At 51.7% G+C, this 19413-nt stretch overlaps 6 protein-coding genes across 6 annotated transcripts; 3 read left to right on the top strand and 3 right to left on the bottom strand.

Annotated features, from left to right (window-relative positions):
- The first annotated feature begins 38 nt into the window (after positions 1-38).
- M431DRAFT_287005 (hypothetical protein) lies at positions 39-2006 on the top strand. Its single transcript, XM_024914058.1, has 4 exons — positions 39-460; positions 912-1128; positions 1188-1655; positions 1720-2006. The coding sequence occupies exons 1-4, from the start codon at positions 278-280 to the stop codon at positions 1989-1991; spliced, it is 1140 nt and encodes a 379-aa protein (XP_024778486.1). The 5' UTR covers positions 39-277; the 3' UTR covers positions 1992-2006.
- A 1642-nt stretch (positions 2007-3648) lies between these two features.
- On the bottom strand, positions 3649-5764 carry M431DRAFT_503766 (glycoside hydrolase family 16 protein). Its single transcript, XM_024918352.1, has one exon. It carries the CDS (start codon positions 5285-5287, stop codon positions 4046-4048), a length of 1242 nt encoding a protein of 413 aa, XP_024778487.1. The 5' UTR covers positions 5288-5764; the 3' UTR covers positions 3649-4045.
- A 593-nt stretch (positions 5765-6357) lies between these two features.
- M431DRAFT_1515 (hypothetical protein) lies at positions 6358-7224 on the top strand (the record flags this gene model as incomplete). Its single annotated transcript, XM_024912840.1, has 1 exon — positions 6358-7224. One exon carries the CDS (start codon positions 6358-6360, stop codon positions 7222-7224), a length of 867 nt encoding a protein of 288 aa, XP_024778488.1.
- Positions 7225-7739: 515 nt separating this feature from the next.
- Positions 7740-10082, bottom strand: M431DRAFT_76407 (hypothetical protein; the record flags this gene model as incomplete). Its single annotated transcript, XM_024922460.1, has 2 exons — positions 7740-9671; positions 9741-10082. The coding sequence occupies 2 exons, from the start codon at positions 10080-10082 to the stop codon at positions 7740-7742; spliced, it is 2274 nt and encodes a 757-aa protein (XP_024778489.1).
- A 617-nt stretch (positions 10083-10699) lies between these two features.
- M431DRAFT_515987 (hypothetical protein) lies at positions 10700-14945 on the top strand. The gene is made up of 4 exons (XM_024920293.1): positions 10700-10957; positions 11024-11135; positions 11217-14005; positions 14064-14945. Exons 1-4 carry the CDS (start codon positions 10952-10954, stop codon positions 14688-14690), a joined length of 3534 nt encoding a protein of 1177 aa, XP_024778490.1. The 5' UTR covers positions 10700-10951; the 3' UTR covers positions 14691-14945.
- Positions 14946-15121: 176 nt separating this feature from the next.
- Positions 15122-19273, bottom strand: M431DRAFT_503769 (hypothetical protein). Its single transcript, XM_024918353.1, has 3 exons — positions 18929-19273; positions 17147-18680; positions 15122-17063 (listed from the first exon to the last, which is right to left on the bottom strand). The coding sequence occupies exons 1-3, from the start codon at positions 18938-18940 to the stop codon at positions 15547-15549; spliced, it is 3063 nt and encodes a 1020-aa protein (XP_024778491.1). The 5' UTR covers positions 18941-19273; the 3' UTR covers positions 15122-15546.
- Between the last annotated feature and the right edge of the window lie 140 nt (positions 19274-19413).

Raw genomic sequence — 19413 nt, forward strand, 5'->3', positions numbered from 1 at the left:
CTATCTCTCTGGTCGACTTTTTGCGCCCAGAGGACCCTGCAATTGCATTCGCCCGCTGCCTAAACTCGTTGATAACAGCTTTCCTTGGGCGAACCACAGACGCCCTTTTGAGTCGGCTGGCCATCCCTCTGATAGCCCGCCGCCGCTGTCCCTGATACCGGGCGTCCCACCCCCGAACGACGTCACCGGGACGGCTGTTTTGTCTTCTTGAAATCACTGGGGCGCTTGCCGCAGCGCGGCTGTCGTCTCGAAGGGCCGCCGCGCCGTTACCCAAGGCATGGCCGACAAGATGTCCATCGACAACAAGCCGCCGAACCCTCACCGGGATGAGAGCGAGGAGTCGACTGGTTCCACTCCGGAGAGGGAGCAGATCCCTTCCATGACTGCCGGCAGCGGTAGCACAATCATCAACGTCTCTCAAGATGGCCAGCAACCCAAGCGAAAGGGTGGCCGCAAGCCAGTCAGTGCCTCTACTCTCCTTATCTCCTTCTGCCTTTTCCCCAGCATCATGACTTTTCTTTTTTATAAATACCAGACGACGATGCAGTAGTGCTGCTAGTCTATCTCGGATCTTACCCAATACTACCCCTCACTCATCCAACTCTACCCAACACTACACATTCTCCCCTTCCCTTCTAGGGGCCAACACCCATTCCCTTATCAGCGCTATAATGCTATCTGGTAGGATGCCAACTACCATCGTTCGTATACAAGTATACTTGTACACATATATACTGGCATTACCAACGATAGCTTCGATGCTGGCTTGTCTTATAAGACGGCTGCATGGGTGGTCATGGCGTTCTGCTACCCTTTCGGGTAACTCGCTTCAAACCCCCATGTTCCCTAAAGACAACTTCATAACATGGCTACCACTGCGTCCAAGCTAACATGTACTTCTCTCTCCCCAGATCTATGCGACATCTGAAGAGCGCAAACAGCGCAACAGACAAGCTCAGGCTGCCTTTCGCGAACGCCGCACCGAGTACATTAAGCAACTGGAGGAGACCATTCGCGTCCATGAGTCCAACCTGCATAATCTACAGGCTGCGCATCGCACTGCCGCCGAAGAATGTCTGATGCTTCGCTACAAGAACTCGCTACTCGAGCGTATCCTTCTTGAGAAGGGTAGGTTGCTATGCCGCATATCACATACGATCTCTTAACTGACCCTGTTCACTTTCAAGGCATCGATGTCCAAGCCGAGCTTCAAGCCAAAACCGGCAGTCCCAACTTGGCACCTACTCATATGCCACAGAACTTGGTACAGCCGCCTCCCCTTCAACGCACTATGATGCACCGGCACCATGCGCGCAAGTCTAGCATTGCTCCCAAGACTGAGCCCGGCACCGCTCTTCCGCCACCCCTACAGCCTCACAAGACTGCGCCATCTCCAAAGAATCGACCCGCGCCCTCATCTCACGCCAACTCCCCCAATACCGTGAGCTCGGCCTTTTCTCCTGCGGCCTCGGACACCATGTCCATGAGAGGATCCATCTCTGGGCTATCTCGGCAGCAGATGACTCCCATTTCCATCACGACGCCCTCGGCGAGGCAGCCGCAGCCAATGATGCAAACTGGGAATCGCGGGGCGATGGGCTCCGGTGCATCGTTCTATCCGACACCCTCATTCCAGAATCATATTGAGCAACTAGGTAAGATGGACATGCGGAGTTGAGATGAATCTTTCAATTTATTTACTAATACTTTGCTGTATAGAGCAAGAATATGAAGCCGATATGGTCGATGATTCGGAGATTGAGACGCCTAGTGGCCCCGGCCCATACCCTGGCGGCTTCAACGGCGAACAACAACCGATGCTTCTTTCACCAGCTTCCACCGGGCCAGGACACCAAGTGACGACCGGCTCTCAGTATCCCTCAATGACACAGCTGTTGGACCAGCAACCCGATTGGGATCCCTTCGGCCTTAGCGCTAGCATGGCATTCCCAAATCAGCCGTTTCAATTTGATCAGACACACCTGAGGTGATTGACTACTACACGGCCTCCGCGGATAGCCTAACGATGTTGGCATTGTCTACGAAGCGGCGATACGACGGAGGTCGCCTTGTCCCTCCTGGGACTCATTTTACACTCCCTGAGAGTTGAAAAGCATTTTCCCTCTTCTCCTTCAGCATTAGCTCTTGGGAGTACATTAGCATGGCATGGCTCGTCCATCCCAAGGCTAAACTCGGTGCGTGGGCTCGCGGTTTCCTGAAGTGGATGGCCAACCATCGAACCTCTTGGGCAAGGGTGGTATGACACGCTCGTCCAAACGCTCGGTATCCAAGAACGAGATGCAGCTTTGCGGTCCCCCTTTACCTGGCAGGTCCTGGGTCCTAGTACCTGGCTCCGCGTAAGACGGGGCTGTGGAGAACGAGAATCGAGATGTTTCGTAGAGTTGTTTAAACTCCGCTCGTTCCAACAGCCCCGGTTACGCCAAGGCTTACGACCAAGGGTAATATAACAAAACACAACTACTAGCACTACTCTAAAAGGCCATTCAAACAAGGAACATATCACGATTACCGAAAGGTTATGCCTCGCATATTACATGATTTGAGTCATGGCACCCAAATATTATTATTTTTTATTATACGTTTTAACTTTAGCCCCTCGATGTACGAAGTAAAGAAGCATCACTTTGGTGGCATGGGCCATGTCTCTGGGCAATTCTTTTCAAGCCCGGTCAGAGGAGGACGACGTGGTGGATATACCCATTGTACCATTGGATTGGTGTTACTCAGCATTTTTAACATAAGGATGAAAAAAAAGGGGGTGGTTATGGATTATGGTAATGAAAAGTTGTCTTATTATTTTATTATGTATCATGGATGTTATTGGCGGTCATGGAAAAGAGATACAAAAAAATCGAAAAAAGGAGACTGGAAGTTTCCGTGGGACCACAGCAAGGGCCCATGAGGTTGGATAAGATGATTTTAAACGAATACAGCGCATGTAAGCTTACTTTGGGCTTTCGGTCTATGTAGTTATGTGTCATGAAGCTTAGTTCCAACTGTTATGTCCACGTTGTTCTTACTTGGTCTGTGGGTCTGGCCTGGCTTAGTGCTCCCAACATACAAAGACCGCAACTACTATTAGAAGCCGGCGTGACATATTAAATAGTATATATAAATATATATATGTATGTATGTATGTATGTATCGAGTTATGTTCAGTATCTCCGTCGGATCACGAGTGAAGAGAGCGAAGACGTCCGCGTATGGGGATAGTCAGATCTGAGTCACCAGGGGTCAGGTGTAGAGAGTAGTGTCGGGTCAGATCCGTAATATTACCCCGTGCTTCCACGGTATTCCCTGTACTCGTACGCACATTGAGCGGTCTCAGGATAGGTACAGGATGGCAGGCTTTGGATCCTTGTTGTGAGAGAGATCAATAGGACATTTGCCTGTCAAGGGAGTGGGCGCTGTTTCCTCCGCTAAGAGGTGAGGATTCAGGGGGGGCTGTTCAGAATGAGGTAATACAGGACAAGATTGTTGGAGGTGACACAAAAGTGCATTAAAGCTGTATGTCTTACAGCGGGCACAGACGAGTTGCTTTATGTTTCTGTATTAGTGATATCGTCAGAGAGAGTGCACTATTGGCTTAGGGTTACGATTGATGGCAGCTTTGAAGAGAGAGACAATCACAGGAGAGCAATGGCTTGTATGTGTAAACTAGGAACTACATCCAACATCTACGGATATTAGGTGTCCCTGTGGTGTTACATCTGCAAGAGGCTGTTGTAAATAGAGTGTATACATGTGAAGATGACGTGAAATCGTCGACGTAAGTCGTGAGTAATATATCGTGTAATATCGTATATCGTAAATGTTACGCTCCCATCCCACAAGCAAGCCGTACAAGGGCTGCTTTCAACAATCGGTATTACACTCGGTATTAAGAACCGAGGCAGTGCGCTTGCATCCATGTCCTGACACCCCGTGTTTCTCAAGTCCTTCATCCACAGTCCCAGGCACAGCCTGGCTCTGATCCATACCGACGGGCGCCTAAGCAAGGTTCAAAAGGTCCTTTTGGTCCCGTTCAAACCGCCACGAGCCAGACGAGACTCCCAACAAGCAGGGCCCACGCCCATGCCATGCCATTTGGCGCGTCAGCACCGGCCATCCGCGTGGCTGTGCTACTATTCCACAGCATAGTGGCGACTCCCGCTTCCGCGACGTCGTCGATGCTGCACACGACCTTGCAGGTGCGGGACGAGGAGTCTCGCCGCCGGAGCAGTTCTCCCCTGGGGCCGGCGTCGCGGCTCCAGAGGCGACTAGGATCCCTCCTCCTTGTCGTCGACGTCGTCGGGGCGGAGGTGTTGTATATCATCTCGATCCACTGGATCTGCAGGTTCGCCTGGTCGTACACAGTCATGTTTCCGCTCCAGCTTCCGCCGTCGCTCCAGGCGTTGAAGTTGATGCCCGAGGCTTCCTGGGGCACCTGAAAGGTGATGTTGGCGAGCTGCTGGCCGTCTACATACCAGACGCTGCTCTGCGAGGTCCAGTCGAGCCTGTACACGGCCCATTGGCTCCAGATCATGTCATCCGGCAGCGTGACGTTGCGTGTGGCATTCGGATTCACCTGACCATTGCTGTCAAAGGACGGCTGGTTTGTAAGCTGGACTCTTTCCCGCGGACCGCGAGTCAGGACTTCAAAGTCTGCCTCTTGCACGTTGGATGTCGCGGTGGCATCTCGGTATGTGAACATGGCGGTTACGGCTCCGGGGCCGCCTGTTGTTCGGGCCAGCATACGCAGCGACACGAACTGGTAGTCCGACGTCTTTGTCTGGAAAGCCGCCGCAGTTTGAAACTTGGGAAGACGCTGAGTTCGCAGCGTCATGTACGTGTCCGATGCGGCATCGCTGTCGTTGTTATTTTGAATGTACACATTGCTTGGAGAGTTGACCATCAGGACCGACGCCGCCCCAGACAAGCCCTTGCCTTTGCCCTCGCTGTTGCTCCATCCTTGAAGCTGCCAGACACTCGTCCATTCGTCACCCGAAAAGTACTCGCTCGTAGGACGGGCTATCGTTGCCAGAGTCTCGTTGGTGATGAGCGCTGGGACGCCGGCGTCCTTGGTCAGATTCCGAAAGTCGAAGAACATGTGATTGGAGAAGTAGCTGGGCTGCGTGCCATTGGATAGGAAGCAGTCACAGACGGAATCACCATTTGGCAGAGGCTGGGGGCTACTGTTTTCGCCCTGACTGGTGGCGGCGATGCATGATGGTACGAGGATGGAGATTACAAGTGGTGAGATGGGAGAGAGCGGCGGCCAGTGCATATTGATGAGCCGTTGGAAAAATACGGCTTACTGATGGGAGGGAAAAAGGAAATTGAAATTGAAAAGGAGAAGGGTGAGAGCATGCGAAAAATGAAGGATGCAGCTTCAATGCGTATAGCTTCCAAAGGCTTTACCTTGTAGCATCAAGACATGTTGCTTCATAGTCAAAAAGAAAAGAAAAAGAGCGTGAGAAAGGCGGAAGAAAGGAGATGAGAACCAGTGGCCAGGATCTACAGTCCATGCCTATTTGCGTACCTGTAGTATATGCAGTAATGTGGGCTCTTCAACTTACGGGATGCAGGTGAACTGATCACCGTTGGGTTGTCGCATGGGCTCGTATTCTGCAGCCCCGGAGCGACTTTGGATGAGGTTGAGCGTTGCATCTTGTGATGCTTGAGGACTAGCCCGAGCTGGAGAGCTGTCAAGAGCAGCGCTAAAAAATAGCAGCATCTTGGTCAAATTGGATTCATTTTTTCGGCCCTTGGCATCAGCAGCTATTGCTACTAACTGATCAACTTTTACCTCTTGTTACGATGCTCTAGAGAACACGGCACTAACCGGGCTTGAATTAACCTTCCGTCTTGCCGTCTTCCCGAGCGAAATCAGATCAAATTCCGGATAATTAATGTTCCCTCCCAAGGCTGAAGTGCCCCATCCATCTGCCCACCCGTCACCCAGCTCCTTGCATATTACACACATACAGGCTACTTCATCCCTACAACATTGGAACATTTACTGCCAATATTTTTTTAAGGTAGCAGTGGTGCTGAGGCTGCATCACAACTGTTGCGAGAAAAAGGCGCGCGACAAAATACTATTCAGGTACTTACTTGTTGCTCGTGCGACGCGAAAAGGCGGAACAATACAAAGCGAGCCTATGGCAATTGTGCCTTTATTCCAAACCTACCTCTTTGTCCCCGCCTGCTAAGCTCTAGGTGCATAAGTATCATGTTGATCATGGCGTATTCAGGATACTCACGGTTGCAGATGATTACAGGTACAACAAGAACAAGAGCAAGAGCAAGATAACGCAAAGACGACTGCCTGGGTGCGCTGTTTTTTGATCCAACATGTCGTCGCCAAAAACCGCCGCCACAACTACACATGAGCCAGAGGCTGAGTCGCCGGCGGCAGTCGTGGACTCTGTTCAAGAAGCCACAAGGGATGACCATGTCGATGACTCCGATATCGAGGCTGGGGAGGTGACCGAGGAAGATGAATCTAATGTAAAAAAGAGGGCCAACGATGCCGACAAGTCTCCTGAAGAATCGCCATCCCCTGATGCCGATGCCGCTGCTGCTGGAGAGGCGCCGCTGCTGCCGAATGAAGCTGTTCCCGGTGGTCCACCTTTGCCAGCTGAGCCGGTGCCGCAGCAGCCAGAGGATGACGGATGGGATTGCCAGTGGGATGCGAATAGCCAGGCCTGGTTTTTCTACAACCGTTTCACGGGCAAGACCCAGTGGGAAAATCCTCGAGTCCCTGACGCTGCTGGCGCGGCTCCCGGCGGCACAACCTCACAAGGGGCAGAGCCTCAGCCGCCTTCCCACGAGAAGCCCATTGCTGGAGGGTACAACCCCGCCATTCACGGCGATTATGATCCCAATGCATGGTACGCCAAGAATGAGGAGGATGAGAGTGCATCTGCCGCCTTGGCTGGCGATCCTGCTGCCATATATGCCGCGACGGTTTCCTTTAATCGAATCACAGGCAACTTTCAGTCTGGCGAGGCAGGCCCCGAGCGGCACTCCGACGAAGCAAAGTCCAGGCGTCAGATGAACGCATACTTTGACGTGGATGCCGCGGCAAATGCTCACGGTGGCCGCAGCTTAAAAGCCGAGAGGTCAAACAAGAAGCCAACCAAGAACGAGCTCAAGGCGTTTAAAGAGAAACGTCGCGCGAGGAAGGAAGAGAAACGCCGAGCTTGGCTACGCGACTGAGACGCTCCCTGGGTGATATCTGAGAGATGGAGCGTTAGTTCGTTCTCATCTGGCTTGGTATGATTCTCTTGCATCGCATTCATCTTCCTATCCCCGAGTTTTATATTCTTGAGGTGTCTTCTTTTTCCCTAACCAACATATCTCGGCTTGAATTTCTCGAACAAACAATGGCGTTGGAAAAGAATAGGTGTCAAGGTTTACCATCTCTCTCTGTTTTCTCTATCTGGGCTGTTTTGGGCGCGGCAATCTTTTGGTTGCCTTGTAACTTCTGCTTTAAGTCTTACTATACTGTGCCGGATCCTTTTACTTTATTTTCCTTCCTCTCCTTTCTTTGCATTTCTCGAGGGTGTTTATCATATTGTTCATTTTTAATCAGCAGGATGGTCATGAGGTAGACTACGTCTTATTCTATGCAGATATACCCAATACAGGCTGATGCCACATTTCTCTATCTTTATTTTCCTTCCCTCTTTTTCTTTTATGGTCCACGCACAACAGCCATCGTGTTGTGCAAATTACTCGTCTTCGTCCTCATCCTCCTCATCCTCTTCCAGCTCCATATTAAGGTGCACGCTTCCATCACTATCAGTATCTGACTCTTCTTCGCCCCTTTCCTCACCCCCTTCCGCCTGCACCACGGCAGCCGACGCAACGGCAGGCTCCTTCTTTTCGAGCTCTTGTCGCTTGGGATTAAGGGGGGCTTCAGCCCCCTCGTGTTTTCTCTTGGGCGGAGAAACTGCCCTTTCTATGTTTGATGCCCGAGGTTCGAATGGATTGGGTGCGGTGATGGAGGCGGTGCTCTGGATCGGTAGATCGACTTTGGCGTAGGACGAGGCTGCTGCCTGCTCTGGAGATTGGTTCTTTTCATCTTGATCTTGCATTTCTTCATCTTGTTGCTCTTCGTCTACCTCCTCATTCTCCTCGTCAATTTGCTGCAGCTCGGCAACTTCGCTTAGCGAGGCAAACATTTCGCTTCCGCTGCCTGCAACGGCACTAGTGCGGAGGTTGCTGCGTAGAATCTCCAGGCCTTGGTCGTGAGGGAAGAGCTGCGATAAATGGGGCAGAATGCTGGGATACATCCTGCCATGCTGGTCTCTATAGGGGTTGAGGACGCTGGCGAGCATGGCATCGCGATTGCGTGTCAGGATGGCCGTCTTGTCGAGGTGGCCGCGGAGGGCGGGCTTGAGATAAGACTGCGGAAGTTGAGCGAGGATGGTTGTAAGCAGCTCGTTGGCTCTGTCTCTGTGGTCGGCTTCCAGGGTGGGTGCTTCGGTGGCGGCGGCTGCTGCTTGGGGTTGAAGGAAGAGGTCTGTGTTGACTGCTACGGCGCCGTTCTTTGTGCCTTTACCGGTGGCGGCGGCGGCGGGTTTCTCTGCTGATTTCAAGAACCCGGCATCCTGCTGTAGGTCTCGGCAGCATGCTCCGACAAGAGGGTCCAACATTTCCACGGCAGTTTTTGATAGTGTCAGTCCGGCAAGCTGCAGTATGGTATTCAAGGTGGTGTATCCCGCTGTCCGGACTGATGGGATGCTAATACCAGACTTGAAGATGCGGATTAGGTGGTCCAGGAGTTCGGGGACCAAGGGTAGCATGTGTCTTTGAAGTCTTTGAAATAGAGCAATGACGAGCTTCATTGCCGCCACATGGATATCAGGCATCAGGCTCCATAGTTCCTCCTTTTCTTCTCTGCCAATGGCTGGGTTAGTTTCGACAGCTTGTTCCCAGGTCTGGGACTTTGAGAGCCGAGCGACCAGGCAAACTCTTGATATAGTGTCGACCAAGCCGCTGAGTGGGATGGCAACCGCAGCCTTGGTAGGATAGCTCAACAAATCCGCCAAGAACCGGAAGAGCCCAATTAACCGGTCAGTACCAGCCTCGAGGCCAGACCAGGAAGGCAGATGCTCAGCAGAGCTGCCTTGGCCATTTGGTTCTCCATCAACATCGACCTTGGTTCGTGAGCGACCACTGGTCGCCTCCCAAGACTCATCGACAGCTCGAAGGACTTGGTCAGCGGTGGCGTGAAATTCTTGAAGGATACCATCGACAAGCTTTGCCCACTCATCACTACCGCCTGACTTGGCCGCAACGAAGTGAAGAGATGCCACTAGACGCCTGGCAGCCCGCTGTACAGACTCCGGGACGGAGATTTCATCTGAACAAGTTGGCGCAAGGTACATTCCGACGGCGGCCCGGACCTGGGCGCTGAAAGGGCGAAAGGTAGGGGGGTATAGGGGGATCAGGGTTGAAAATGAGCTGCATATGGTTTCGATCAAATTCATAGGCGTAGATTCAGACTTTGTCTTGATAAGCTGCAGGCATGCCGTGCCAAAAGTAGGGAGAAATGGCGTAGCAACCTCTCGCACGAGGGTTTGGTAAGGATGAACCAGCATGAAGATCTTGGTGAGAGTCACGACTGCTAGTTCTTTGGACGCCGCAGGGTCGGCTTTCTGAAGTATGTATTAGCTCTTTGAAGTCTATCATAGCAAATCAAATTGAGAAAAAGTATGAGTTCGCACCTGTACAATTGAGAGTAGTCCGCGCACCCAAGCCTCAGAGCCACGGAGAGTTTCCCAGCCACCAACATCGACAGCGGCCTTGATGAGGCCAATGGCAGCGAATCTGCCCTCGCGACTTCGGCCGTTCAGGTGGGTGGTAATGCTAGTCTTGAGCTTGTGCACAAGCATGGCCGTCTGAGACGCATCGCCTTTGGCCTTTGGGTCCTGAGGGGCGGATAGCGCATCGCGGCATCGAAGGACATGGCGGATGAGAGAAGGGAGAGAGTGAGGGAGCTGCGCCGGCGGGATGGATGTGAGCTTCCGGGTGAGGACCCGAAGGTCTGTGGAAGCTGAAGAAGACATTTCGGAGTGGGAAGATGCCGGATATAATGAGATGAGATGAGGTGAGGATATGAGGTGAGATTGCAGAGTTCTCAAAAGATATTGATCTGAGTGACACCAGCAGGGAGACAGAAGATTTCGATATCAACAAGCTTGCAGCCCACCCGAGGTGAGTGACACTTGTAGTTTCGGCGTAAAAGTAAACTCAGTGCCTCTGAGATGGAAATAACCTCAAAATTATCACCAATTGGCTTCTTCGTGCACTGCTTTGAGCTTCCGGCTGTTGCAGTATTCGCTTTGATGCAATCGCAAACTCGATTTTTTTTCTTTTTCCTGTTGCTTGTTTGGGCAAGGTTCAGGTACCTTGTCAGGCTCGTGGGGTTCCGCGTGGCGCCGCTGATTGGCCGCCCGACGTTCCGCCGCAACTGACACTGGAGATTGCTGCCCTCCCGTGCATGTCCAGTGCAGCGATAGTGCTTCGTATTAGTGACAGGCGCCCCAACCCGCTGCCAATTAGGCGCTGTAATTACCAGTCGCCGCCTGAGCGTGCATTAATCCCAGCTGGTCATTCAAACGTCGGGTCCGCGTACAGCCACGAGCTGCACTACGTCAAGGGTCCCTATGGAGGATTTGCCTCTGCCACATGCTCCAGCCTCCCTTTGGACATTGTTCATCTCTCAAGAGCCTCACCCCCCCTTTTCGCGTCATCGCGACTCCGTCGTTTTTGCGTGCAAGAGGCTGGCTGTTGAAGCTTGACATCAACTCGTCAGCGGCACCTGTTTTTGCCTTGTGTGCTAAGCTGCGTGTGCATCTGGGAGCTGGACAGCTGCTGGCTACCTGTAACCTATCCCGGAATACGACTCTCCCCCCTGAGCCGAGCTGGTCGCAAAATGACTGTAAGACAGCTGCAGCTGGAGCTGACGATTGACAACCAGACACTAACGTACCGCCATCATCTTTAGACAAAGGCAGCTCGCTATGCCGACCTGCTGGACGATGCCCGCTGCGAGGGCAACTGGGCCGACGTTCCAGAGCTGGTTCGCAAGGTCCGCAAACACGATCCGGCGCGAGAATGTACGTCGACGACATGGACCCGAACCCCCCAATTGTCGCCTACTCATGGAAGCTAACCGCGAAATAACTGGCTCGCCACAGGTCTGACATTGACCGCCGAGACAGAATGCGCCATCTCCAAAGTCACCGCTGCTGGCACACAGCCAACCGACCTCGACGTGCCCAACAGACTTCCGAAGCTTATGGCTGTGATTGAGGCCGAAACCCGCCCCGAGGAACGATTCCAGGCCCAGGTCTGCGTTGGATGGCTGCACTGGGTGGTTGGCGAGTATACCTTGGCGCTGGAACGACTGCCCAAGAGCCTCAACGAGCAATACCCGGATATCGACCCGGCAAACACAGCGTCGGAATGGACAAGCGTGTGTGCTTTGAAAGCTGCCTACCTCAGGGCCAACTGCTTGATGAGAGATGGACACAGAATACCAGCGCTTGCTGCGTTACAGAAAGGCCTCCCGTCCTTGGATCGAGTCTGGGGTGGCCATGGCATCCGTAAGCAGTTGCGGTACTGGTCAGAGCTGTTCCTAACCGAGCACTGTATGCTCACCAGCGAGGCACTTCATAACAGCGAAATCTCCCTGGACGACCCCAATTCCATCTCCAGCTTTCGATCTTGGGCAAAATACTGGAAAATCATGTCCGCCCCCGTTACAGGCGGGTTCGGGTTCAAGGGCTCCGTACCCCGGAGGAGGATCTGGAATGAGTACTATCTGGCACTCTCTCGAATCTTGGAGAACGACTTGCCATATCCAACCGGACAGGCCGAGAAGATGGTTGAGGATATGTCTGCTCGAAGCCAATTGAGGGTGGAACTCCAGCGAGCAGAGGCGGCTTATCAAGCCCTCTTACTTGGAGAGACTGCCTTTCCGCGAGCAGACGAAGAGCGCGCAGAAATCGAAACATTCATTAAGCAAGTCATGATGAACTGGTCCATCCTGTGTGGTCGTGGCTGGAGTGAGCAGGACTTGGGCCAAGGAGGCCGAGATCTTCTCAGCCGGAGCGTGCTTGATACTTTGTACAGTGCTGCGACAAGGACATATCATTCAACGGCCATTCTCAGATCATTGTTCAACGTTCACTTGTCAGTGGCTGAATTCGACCTGGCATTCAAGGCACTCGATTCCTACCTGGATATTGTTAAAAAGGGCAAGGCTCGAGTGGCGAAGACGGGGCACCCAGAACCAAGCTTGGATGACGATAAAACTGCTCTAGAAACGATGTCACAAGGAATCATGATGTTGTGCAGCTATGGGCACCAGCAAGCCGCAGAAAAGGCCCGGCATCTAGGCGCCGAGCTGGAGGATTGGCTCTCTAAACTCCCACACAACGTACAGGAGAATGGCACACCTGCGATTGCAGAAGATAAAGAAGAGGAAGAGGTTCACTCAGATGCCCCGCCTCCTCAAACTGTGGCCCTCGCCTGGCAGGCCATTGGTCTCTCACATGCTCACTGGTCGCGCATGACGACTGAAGCTGGGTCGAGGGCTGAGATACAGTCCAAGGCCATTAGATGCCTTCGCAGGTCTCTGGCTCCTGAGTTCGGCCGTTCAAAGGATGTCCGGAGTTTCTTCAGTCTCGGGCTCTTGTTAGCTGAGCGGCGCGAGCTAGCTACGGCTATAGAGCTCGTTAGATCAGCGTTAATAGCTGTACACGGATTCGAAGAGGATTATAATCTCTTTTATGGACCTTATTGGCAGGAGAGGTCTCTTATCCCTCTGTGGCATCTTCTGGCGCTTCTTTTGAGCGCCCGACAAGACTACGTCATGGCAGCAAGGGCGTGTGAGGGTGCCCTGGAGCAGTTCAAAGACCCAACCGTCCTCTTTGGTAGGTCAGACAGCGGTTTTCGCAGCGAGCACCTCAATGACGCCGAAGCTAAGGCCGCGCCGTCAAGGGGACTCATTGATGATATGAGTGATGAGGAGAAGGTGGGCATCTTGGATGTCAAGATGACACAAATTGCCTTGATTGAGCTCATGGAAGGGCCAGACGTTGCTGTAAATGCTAGCTATGAACTGCTGACTCTGTTTTCACGATTATTCGGTAGCATCGACGTGCAGCAGCAAGCACTCAAGCCTCCAGCTGTTGCAGAGCCACCAAAGACTGCACGCACATTCAAAGGCAGCATCTTTGGCTCACGAGCAGATAGATCGAGACCACCCACCAGACAGATAAGCAACGCTACTCTGGGTGAGAAACCAGTGGCAGTTAGACCTGCTACATCTCACACCACTGCCCCAAGTATCGCCCCAACCGTTCAGGTAACATCAGAGAACGGAGATGGACGAGAACGGAGTGGCAGTGTAGGGACCCAGCGGAGGAGCGAATCTGGAAGGAGAAACAGCTTGAAGAAGAAGGCTAGAAGCGGGAGCCAGCGGCGCAGGTCATCCAGTGCGGGCGGTCTATCACATCAAGCTACAGTGGTTGGAGATTCCGATTCGACTGATCACGACTTCTTCTCAGCTTCTGGTAGACGCCTACAGTCTCGGGTGGCAAATTCCTCTCGAGGCAGGACGCTATCGTCATTAAACTCGTACCTCTCTACGAACTCCAAGTACACTGACGATTCGGACCTGTCAACTGACATCAGCTTTACACTGCCTCACCTTTTACCCCTGATCAAGTTCCCGAAAGACAAGGAGAAGACCCAACGAACAGCAATCCTGATCAAAGTTTGGCTCATGATTGCCGGATTCTATCGACGAGCGGGCATGCTGGAGGATTGCAAGGGCGCAGTTGCCGAGGCGCAGAAACTAGTCCACACACTTGAGAGCGAAATGGCGAAAGATCCAGCCAGCGGACCGGGTTCTACCAGGGGTCCGGCTTGGGGTGAAAAGAAGAGCATAGATGAACTCTGGGGTGACGTTTACTCTGAGGTAAGATTCGCTGCTCTATCGATTGAAGCATTGCAAATGGCTAACATGATATCTGCAGCTGGGTCTACTGGCGTTGGCAAAAGAAACCCCCTATGTGGCTCGGACTGATTTTGAATCAGCCCTGATGTATTATCCAGACCATCCCGCAGCTATCGTTGGGTTGTCAAATATTCTGCTTGACATCTACAGCGAGAAGTTGCTTCCTACGCCAGCAATCCCTTCCTTGGATGGACACGAGATATTTGATGATATACGTCCTACCAAAGCTAGTTCTTCGTCGACCACCCTCAAAACCCTACCATACACTCCTCTGGGACTCGTTTCCGATATAAGCACCGCGGAGACCCTCTCTGGCGAAACCGACGAAAAAGAAACAGCCAAAGCTGCAGGCTCCGGTAGCGATCCTGAAGATGAGGACGAGCTCCCCGAGCCATACAAGGCTTTCCATCTCCCGCTCGTTGACCGACTGGCTGCGCGCGATCGTGCCTTTACACTGCTCTCGGGCCTCACTCGTCTCGGTACGGGCTGGGACTACTCTGACGCGTGGTTCGCGCTCGCTCGCGCCCACGAGGAGAATGGGCAGGTCGAAAAGGCTAGGGAGGTCCTTTGGTGGTGCGTCGAGCTGGAGGAGGCCATGGGAGTGCGTGACTGGCGCAGTCTCGCTGCTGGGGGTTATATCATTTAAGTAATGATTGGGGTGGATGAGCCAAGTTCATTCCGATTGTGTGTTTATTTTATTTTTATCTTATTTCTCCTGGTTATTTTACTCAGAGGGGAGAAGAGGGGGTTATATATAATAATGGGCATTGTATAGAGAAAGAGGAGGAGATTGTGATAGAGGATGGGGGGCAAGCAATAAAAGGTATTAAAAAAGACTTCTCCTATTTAAATGGATGGAATTCCTAAATAAATAAATATAATTTATACTAGACGTTATTTTTAACCCTAAACTATTATCATATTTGTCAAAACTCTACTTGATTTTGGCCTCCTCATCACTCATTAAGTCCACAGGCTGTTTCTCATCTCCTTTGTCTCTGTTCACATAATTATAAAGGTAGCAGACAAGATAACTTCAAGTATAAAATTCCATCTTTGGAAAGAAGAAAGAACAAAAGGCTTTTCTGTCAGTCGCCTAGACGAAATTTATTTTATTATATACGCTACCTATCCTACCTATCCATCAAAATTCCTACCAGAACAACCGGAAAAGCCCTCCCGTCCCAGCCGCCACGCACGCGCGTGAACCGAACAAATGAGAAATCTGTTTCTTCTTTGGTCTTCTTCGCCTTGATATCTTTTTTCTTTTTTCTTTTCGAGGAGGGAGGACAAAGGAAAAAATAAGGTTGTTTTATGGGGGGGTTTGATTCTATGATATGCCCAAATCACCTCCTCTTCTCCGAGATAATAACTTTGTATCCTGTAACCGCCCTGTCCTGTGCCTTCCCAACCCCCCTTTGTTCACGTTCATCACTGCTAAGCCACTATTTCCTGCCTTGTATATAAAGTCGTCAATCTCACGTGTATCATAAATCCTCCCGTCACCGGCTGTTTAGTAGCTGCTGGAGGTATGTTGAGAATTGCCTCTTATCCGTTGAGGTCGTCAAGGATCGCAAAAAGTCATCACCGTTGATTCCCAGACTAGGGAACAATTCGTTCTGCATCTGTTGGATGAACATGTCTCCTGTCTTGGTGTATATAGTTTGCTCCAATGCCGCAATTTCCGTCAGAACTTGTTTGGTCTGAGCGTCGGTGGACGGCTTAAAGCTGGGATTCCGCATCACCTCCCAGCATGTGGAATGGAACCGATCCATCATGAAGTGATCGAATCCAGGAATTGCTGGGTTGGGACTGCCACTTGGTGCCGTCGGCTCTCGTGAAATGGTGGCAACATCGGGACCACCCCAGAGAGAAGAAATCCGAGCCATGATGGTAAAGGCCAGCCGACTCGGGCCGAGATTTCCATCCAAAGTCTTTGCCAGCTCAAGGATTGAAGCAATCATTGGCTCAAAGAAACCTTGGTTTGCTTCACTAATGAGAACTCCCTCCAACCCGTTGTTCAGGATGATCTGGATGAATGAGAGGTATTCTCGCCTTAGCTCAGCCAGCTGTATCTCATCATCCGTGCCAGAGATGGGCTCTCCAAGCCCTCCAAAGATGCGCTGAAGAAGTGGTGTCAACAGTATGTTGAGAACATCGTATATTTCAGACTTGAATCCGAACACCACTTGGTCCAAAAGCCGCAAAAACATGGCCATCTCATCTTTGGATGAGCTTTGTGAGAGTAATCCTTCAATCCATTTTGGAAGCTGCGGGAGAACGGCAGCACCCAAGACACCCAGCAGTTTAGAGAAAGCAGACCTACAAGCCGTCCTGATTTCTGCCGACGAGTTCAGCTCACGAAGAGCAATGAGGATTGCCTCGGCTGCGCGAGAAAACTCGTCAGAGACAAGCTTGTCTGGTGGTCCACCATGCTGGTTTGATGAGGTGGATCCTGGAGTCCAGTCGGAGAAGCCGTGAGCAAGCGTTCCCAGTGCCATGACAATATGATGGATTTGCAAGGTCGCCTGTGCGTCGCCCCCCTTCGCTCGAGGAAGGTGGACCTCCATATCCTGAAATAGAGGATCCATTACTGATCGGGCATACAGTGCCTGGTTTTCGGCGGGTGTGCTATGCGTAGAAGAGATGCACCCAATAGCCTCAAAGAGGTAGAGTTGACTAGTGAAAAGAGCATCTGCCGAGTGATCGGACTCGTCCGACGACATGTCATCATCAGCATCCTCTCCAGGCACTTCGGCCTTGATGGGCAGTAAGTCTCCAATCGACTGTATGACAGTTTCGGCAACGTTTCCTACGCGAGATCGAAGCTGCTTGATGAATCTGTGGAAGAGGTACCACGACCGAGTCTTGATGCGCACATGGTTGTGGTGGACTAGACGCACGAAATTTTCCAAGACTTGGGGGATATACTGGGAATGGGTCTCAAAAACGGCACAGTATCGAACGCAGATTTCCATATATTGGAGAAGAATTGCAGGATGTGAGAAATTTGCGATTCCTGTAGTCAACTTGTTAGCTATATGCCCAGAGAGGTACAGGGAATAGAGCGCCTTGATACTGCTTCTCCGATAGCAAACTTACCAGATTCGACCATTTTCTGCATCATGACCACCAGTCGCTCTGAGGCTGCAGAAGAAGGTTGGTTCTTGGTGCCGAGTCCCTGATTTGGCAACGCAAGCTCTCCAAAAAGATACATTTCGTGCAGGGCAAGGTCGAGGTCCCGCCAATCCATATGCGATCCCGCTTGGTCCAACGTCTGGAAAGTAGTCGCCACCAGATTACTTAGTACGTCCATATACAGGTTCTGGTCAATGGCGGCGATGGTCTTCTGGAGATACTGCAGACGCCTCCTCAGTTCTTGAAACTCTGCCTCATCTGTTTGCTCGTCCTCATTTCCCCATGATGTTGTCTCATCATATCTCATTTTTCGAATGATAGCGTTGAGTATCGGCGAGAGCATGGTGGAATATTCTTGGTTGAGTTGGCCCAATTTTCGGAGGAAAGTAAGAAGATCGGTCAATGACGGGATGACAGTCGAACACACTTCGTCATATTCGTCGGAGAAGAATCGCAAAAGGAGTGGGAGAAAGCCGTCCAGGTGTTGCTTGGCGCGCGTCCGTGTTTCGTCACTAGCATTATTATCGTCAAGAGCTCTGATGACATCCGCCACTGTGGTATTTACGAGCTTGGCAATGGCCTCGGCGAGATCTGTATCGTATTGCGGGGTGCCCTTTAAGTCGTTGAGCATAGGGCTGGCAACCAGCTGGCTCACAATGTCCTGCAGGTTGAGGAACGAGATCATTTCCATCTTGTCCGCCGACCGCATTTTCTTTCCGCAAATCTCGGTGAGGGTATCGATGGCAGTATCTCGCACCTTGTCCTCGCTGCCAGTTCGCCCAACGACGGGCAACAGCAGGTTAAGCATGTCCTGACTGACGACAAGCGAAATGTCCATCCAGCTAACCCACTTGCCGAGAACCTTCAAGACCAGATCAATAACGACGTCGTTTCCGCTGTATCTGGAAAGCAACTGCTTCCATGACTCGGCGACTTTCTGCATGTCCTGGGCTCGCAGTTGGTCTTTGAGTTCCGTATTTCGCTTCGAATCGCCGCTCTCTCTTGACAAAAGCATATCTGCAATCTCATCGTGCACTGATGATAGGACCCTCAGGTAGAAGAGAACACCAGCCACATTGTCGACGTTCTGATGTAGCCCAGTCAAGTCGAGGAAATCGTCAACGAAGCTCTGCCAGCCGTCGCGGTAAAGGAAGACGAAAAGATAGGTCAAAGTCTGCGTAAGCTTGTTCTGAAGGTGTGCAGGGTCGGGATCCTGCTGAGCACCAGCGCCATATGCCTGGCGTACATACTGCAGCAAGGTATGTTTGAGAAAGGCTAGGCTCTCTCCATCAAGACCCTGTGTATGAACCGCAAAATTGACCACCTCAAGACACACCATGCGCACGACCTCAGACGTTCGGGGGATTCGAGAAAATAGATTCGTGCATGCCTGCCATCCTTGCGGGTCGCTCCTCAGCTGGTTCAAATATTCAAATGCTTGCTCTTTCACCGACGGATCGGAAGCGGGATTCGACAGAATCTCGACGGCATTCTCGACCTGGAGATCACAACCGTTAGCTCTATGCCAAAATTCAGGCAGCAAGGAAGAAACATGTCAGGTGCCAGAAAACAGATGCTCGCTAGAGAAACATAATCATGTGGTGTTTCTGTCATCTACTTGTTTTTTTTTCTTCCATGATGGCCTCAACGAAGAAAAATGGCCGATGGCGGGGCACCGCAGCAAAAAAGAGCAACAAGGCAGCAGCTGGGGGGTCTCGTGGCTACGAGACATGCAAACTGACGTACCTGACTCTCCATACTCGAAAAAAGATTTTATATCACAAAGAAAAACACCAGTGTATGCTAAAAAGGGATGCTGCTATAACTCTGGCAGCCTTGTGAATGCAGCATCCGCATGCTTATAACTATTAGGCGGCGACGAGGCTACCGCAAAGGCATGCCTAGGTCGGAAGGTTGTCGTTTTTTCCTCCTGCTGCTGCCGTGGAAAAACTCGACCGAGGGAGGCAAGTCACGAGGCTCGGTTGGTACTGAAGGAGTTGGAAGGTAGAGGAGAACCACAGCAGCCAAGGTCAGCTTCCACTCGTCGCTCAGACACAAAATGTGCGTCTTTATTCGCTATTTCAAAAGTCGGTGCAAGCTGTGGGGTGGTACATTTGGAAGAAGTTTGAAGCGGATGATTTTCGGGCAAAAATCCAGCGCTGTGGGCACGGACACCGCACTGTACTGGTCCGTACTGATCTCGGAGTTTTTCGGTGGAAAGTGCACAGTGC

This window comes from Trichoderma harzianum (assembly GCF_003025095.1).
Source record: "Trichoderma harzianum CBS 226.95 unplaced genomic scaffold M431scaffold_2, whole genome shotgun sequence".
NCBI lineage: Eukaryota > Fungi > Ascomycota > Sordariomycetes > Hypocreales > Hypocreaceae > Trichoderma > Trichoderma harzianum.

What these genes read in the sequence shown, in the direction of transcription:
- M431DRAFT_287005 (XM_024914058.1), top strand. Translation starts at nt 278, where the DNA reads ATGGCCGACAAGATGTCCATCGACAACAAGCCGCCGAACCCTCACCGG. An exon ending in GCGTATCCTTCTTGAGAAGG is followed by an intron (nt 1,129 to 1,187) that starts GTAGGTTGCTAT and finishes TTCACTTTCAAG; the next exon opens with GCATCGATGTCCAAGCCGAG. An exon ending in GAATCATATTGAGCAACTAG is followed by an intron (nt 1,656 to 1,719) that starts GTAAGATGGACA and finishes TTTGCTGTATAG; the next exon opens with AGCAAGAATATGAAGCCGAT.
- M431DRAFT_503766 (XM_024918352.1), bottom strand. Translation starts at nt 5,287, where the DNA reads ATGCACTGGCCGCCGCTCTCTCCCATCTCACCACTTGTAATCTCCATC.
- M431DRAFT_515987 (XM_024920293.1), top strand. An exon ending in ACACGATCCGGCGCGAGAAT is followed by an intron (nt 11,136 to 11,216) that starts GTACGTCGACGA and finishes GGCTCGCCACAG; the next exon opens with GTCTGACATTGACCGCCGAG. An exon ending in GGGGTGACGTTTACTCTGAG is followed by an intron (nt 14,006 to 14,063) that starts GTAAGATTCGCT and finishes TGATATCTGCAG; the next exon opens with CTGGGTCTACTGGCGTTGGC.
- M431DRAFT_503769 (XM_024918353.1), bottom strand. An exon ending in GCAGAAAATGGTCGAATCTG is followed by an intron (nt 17,064 to 17,146) that starts GTAAGTTTGCTA and finishes AGTTGACTACAG; the next exon opens with GAATCGCAAATTTCTCACAT.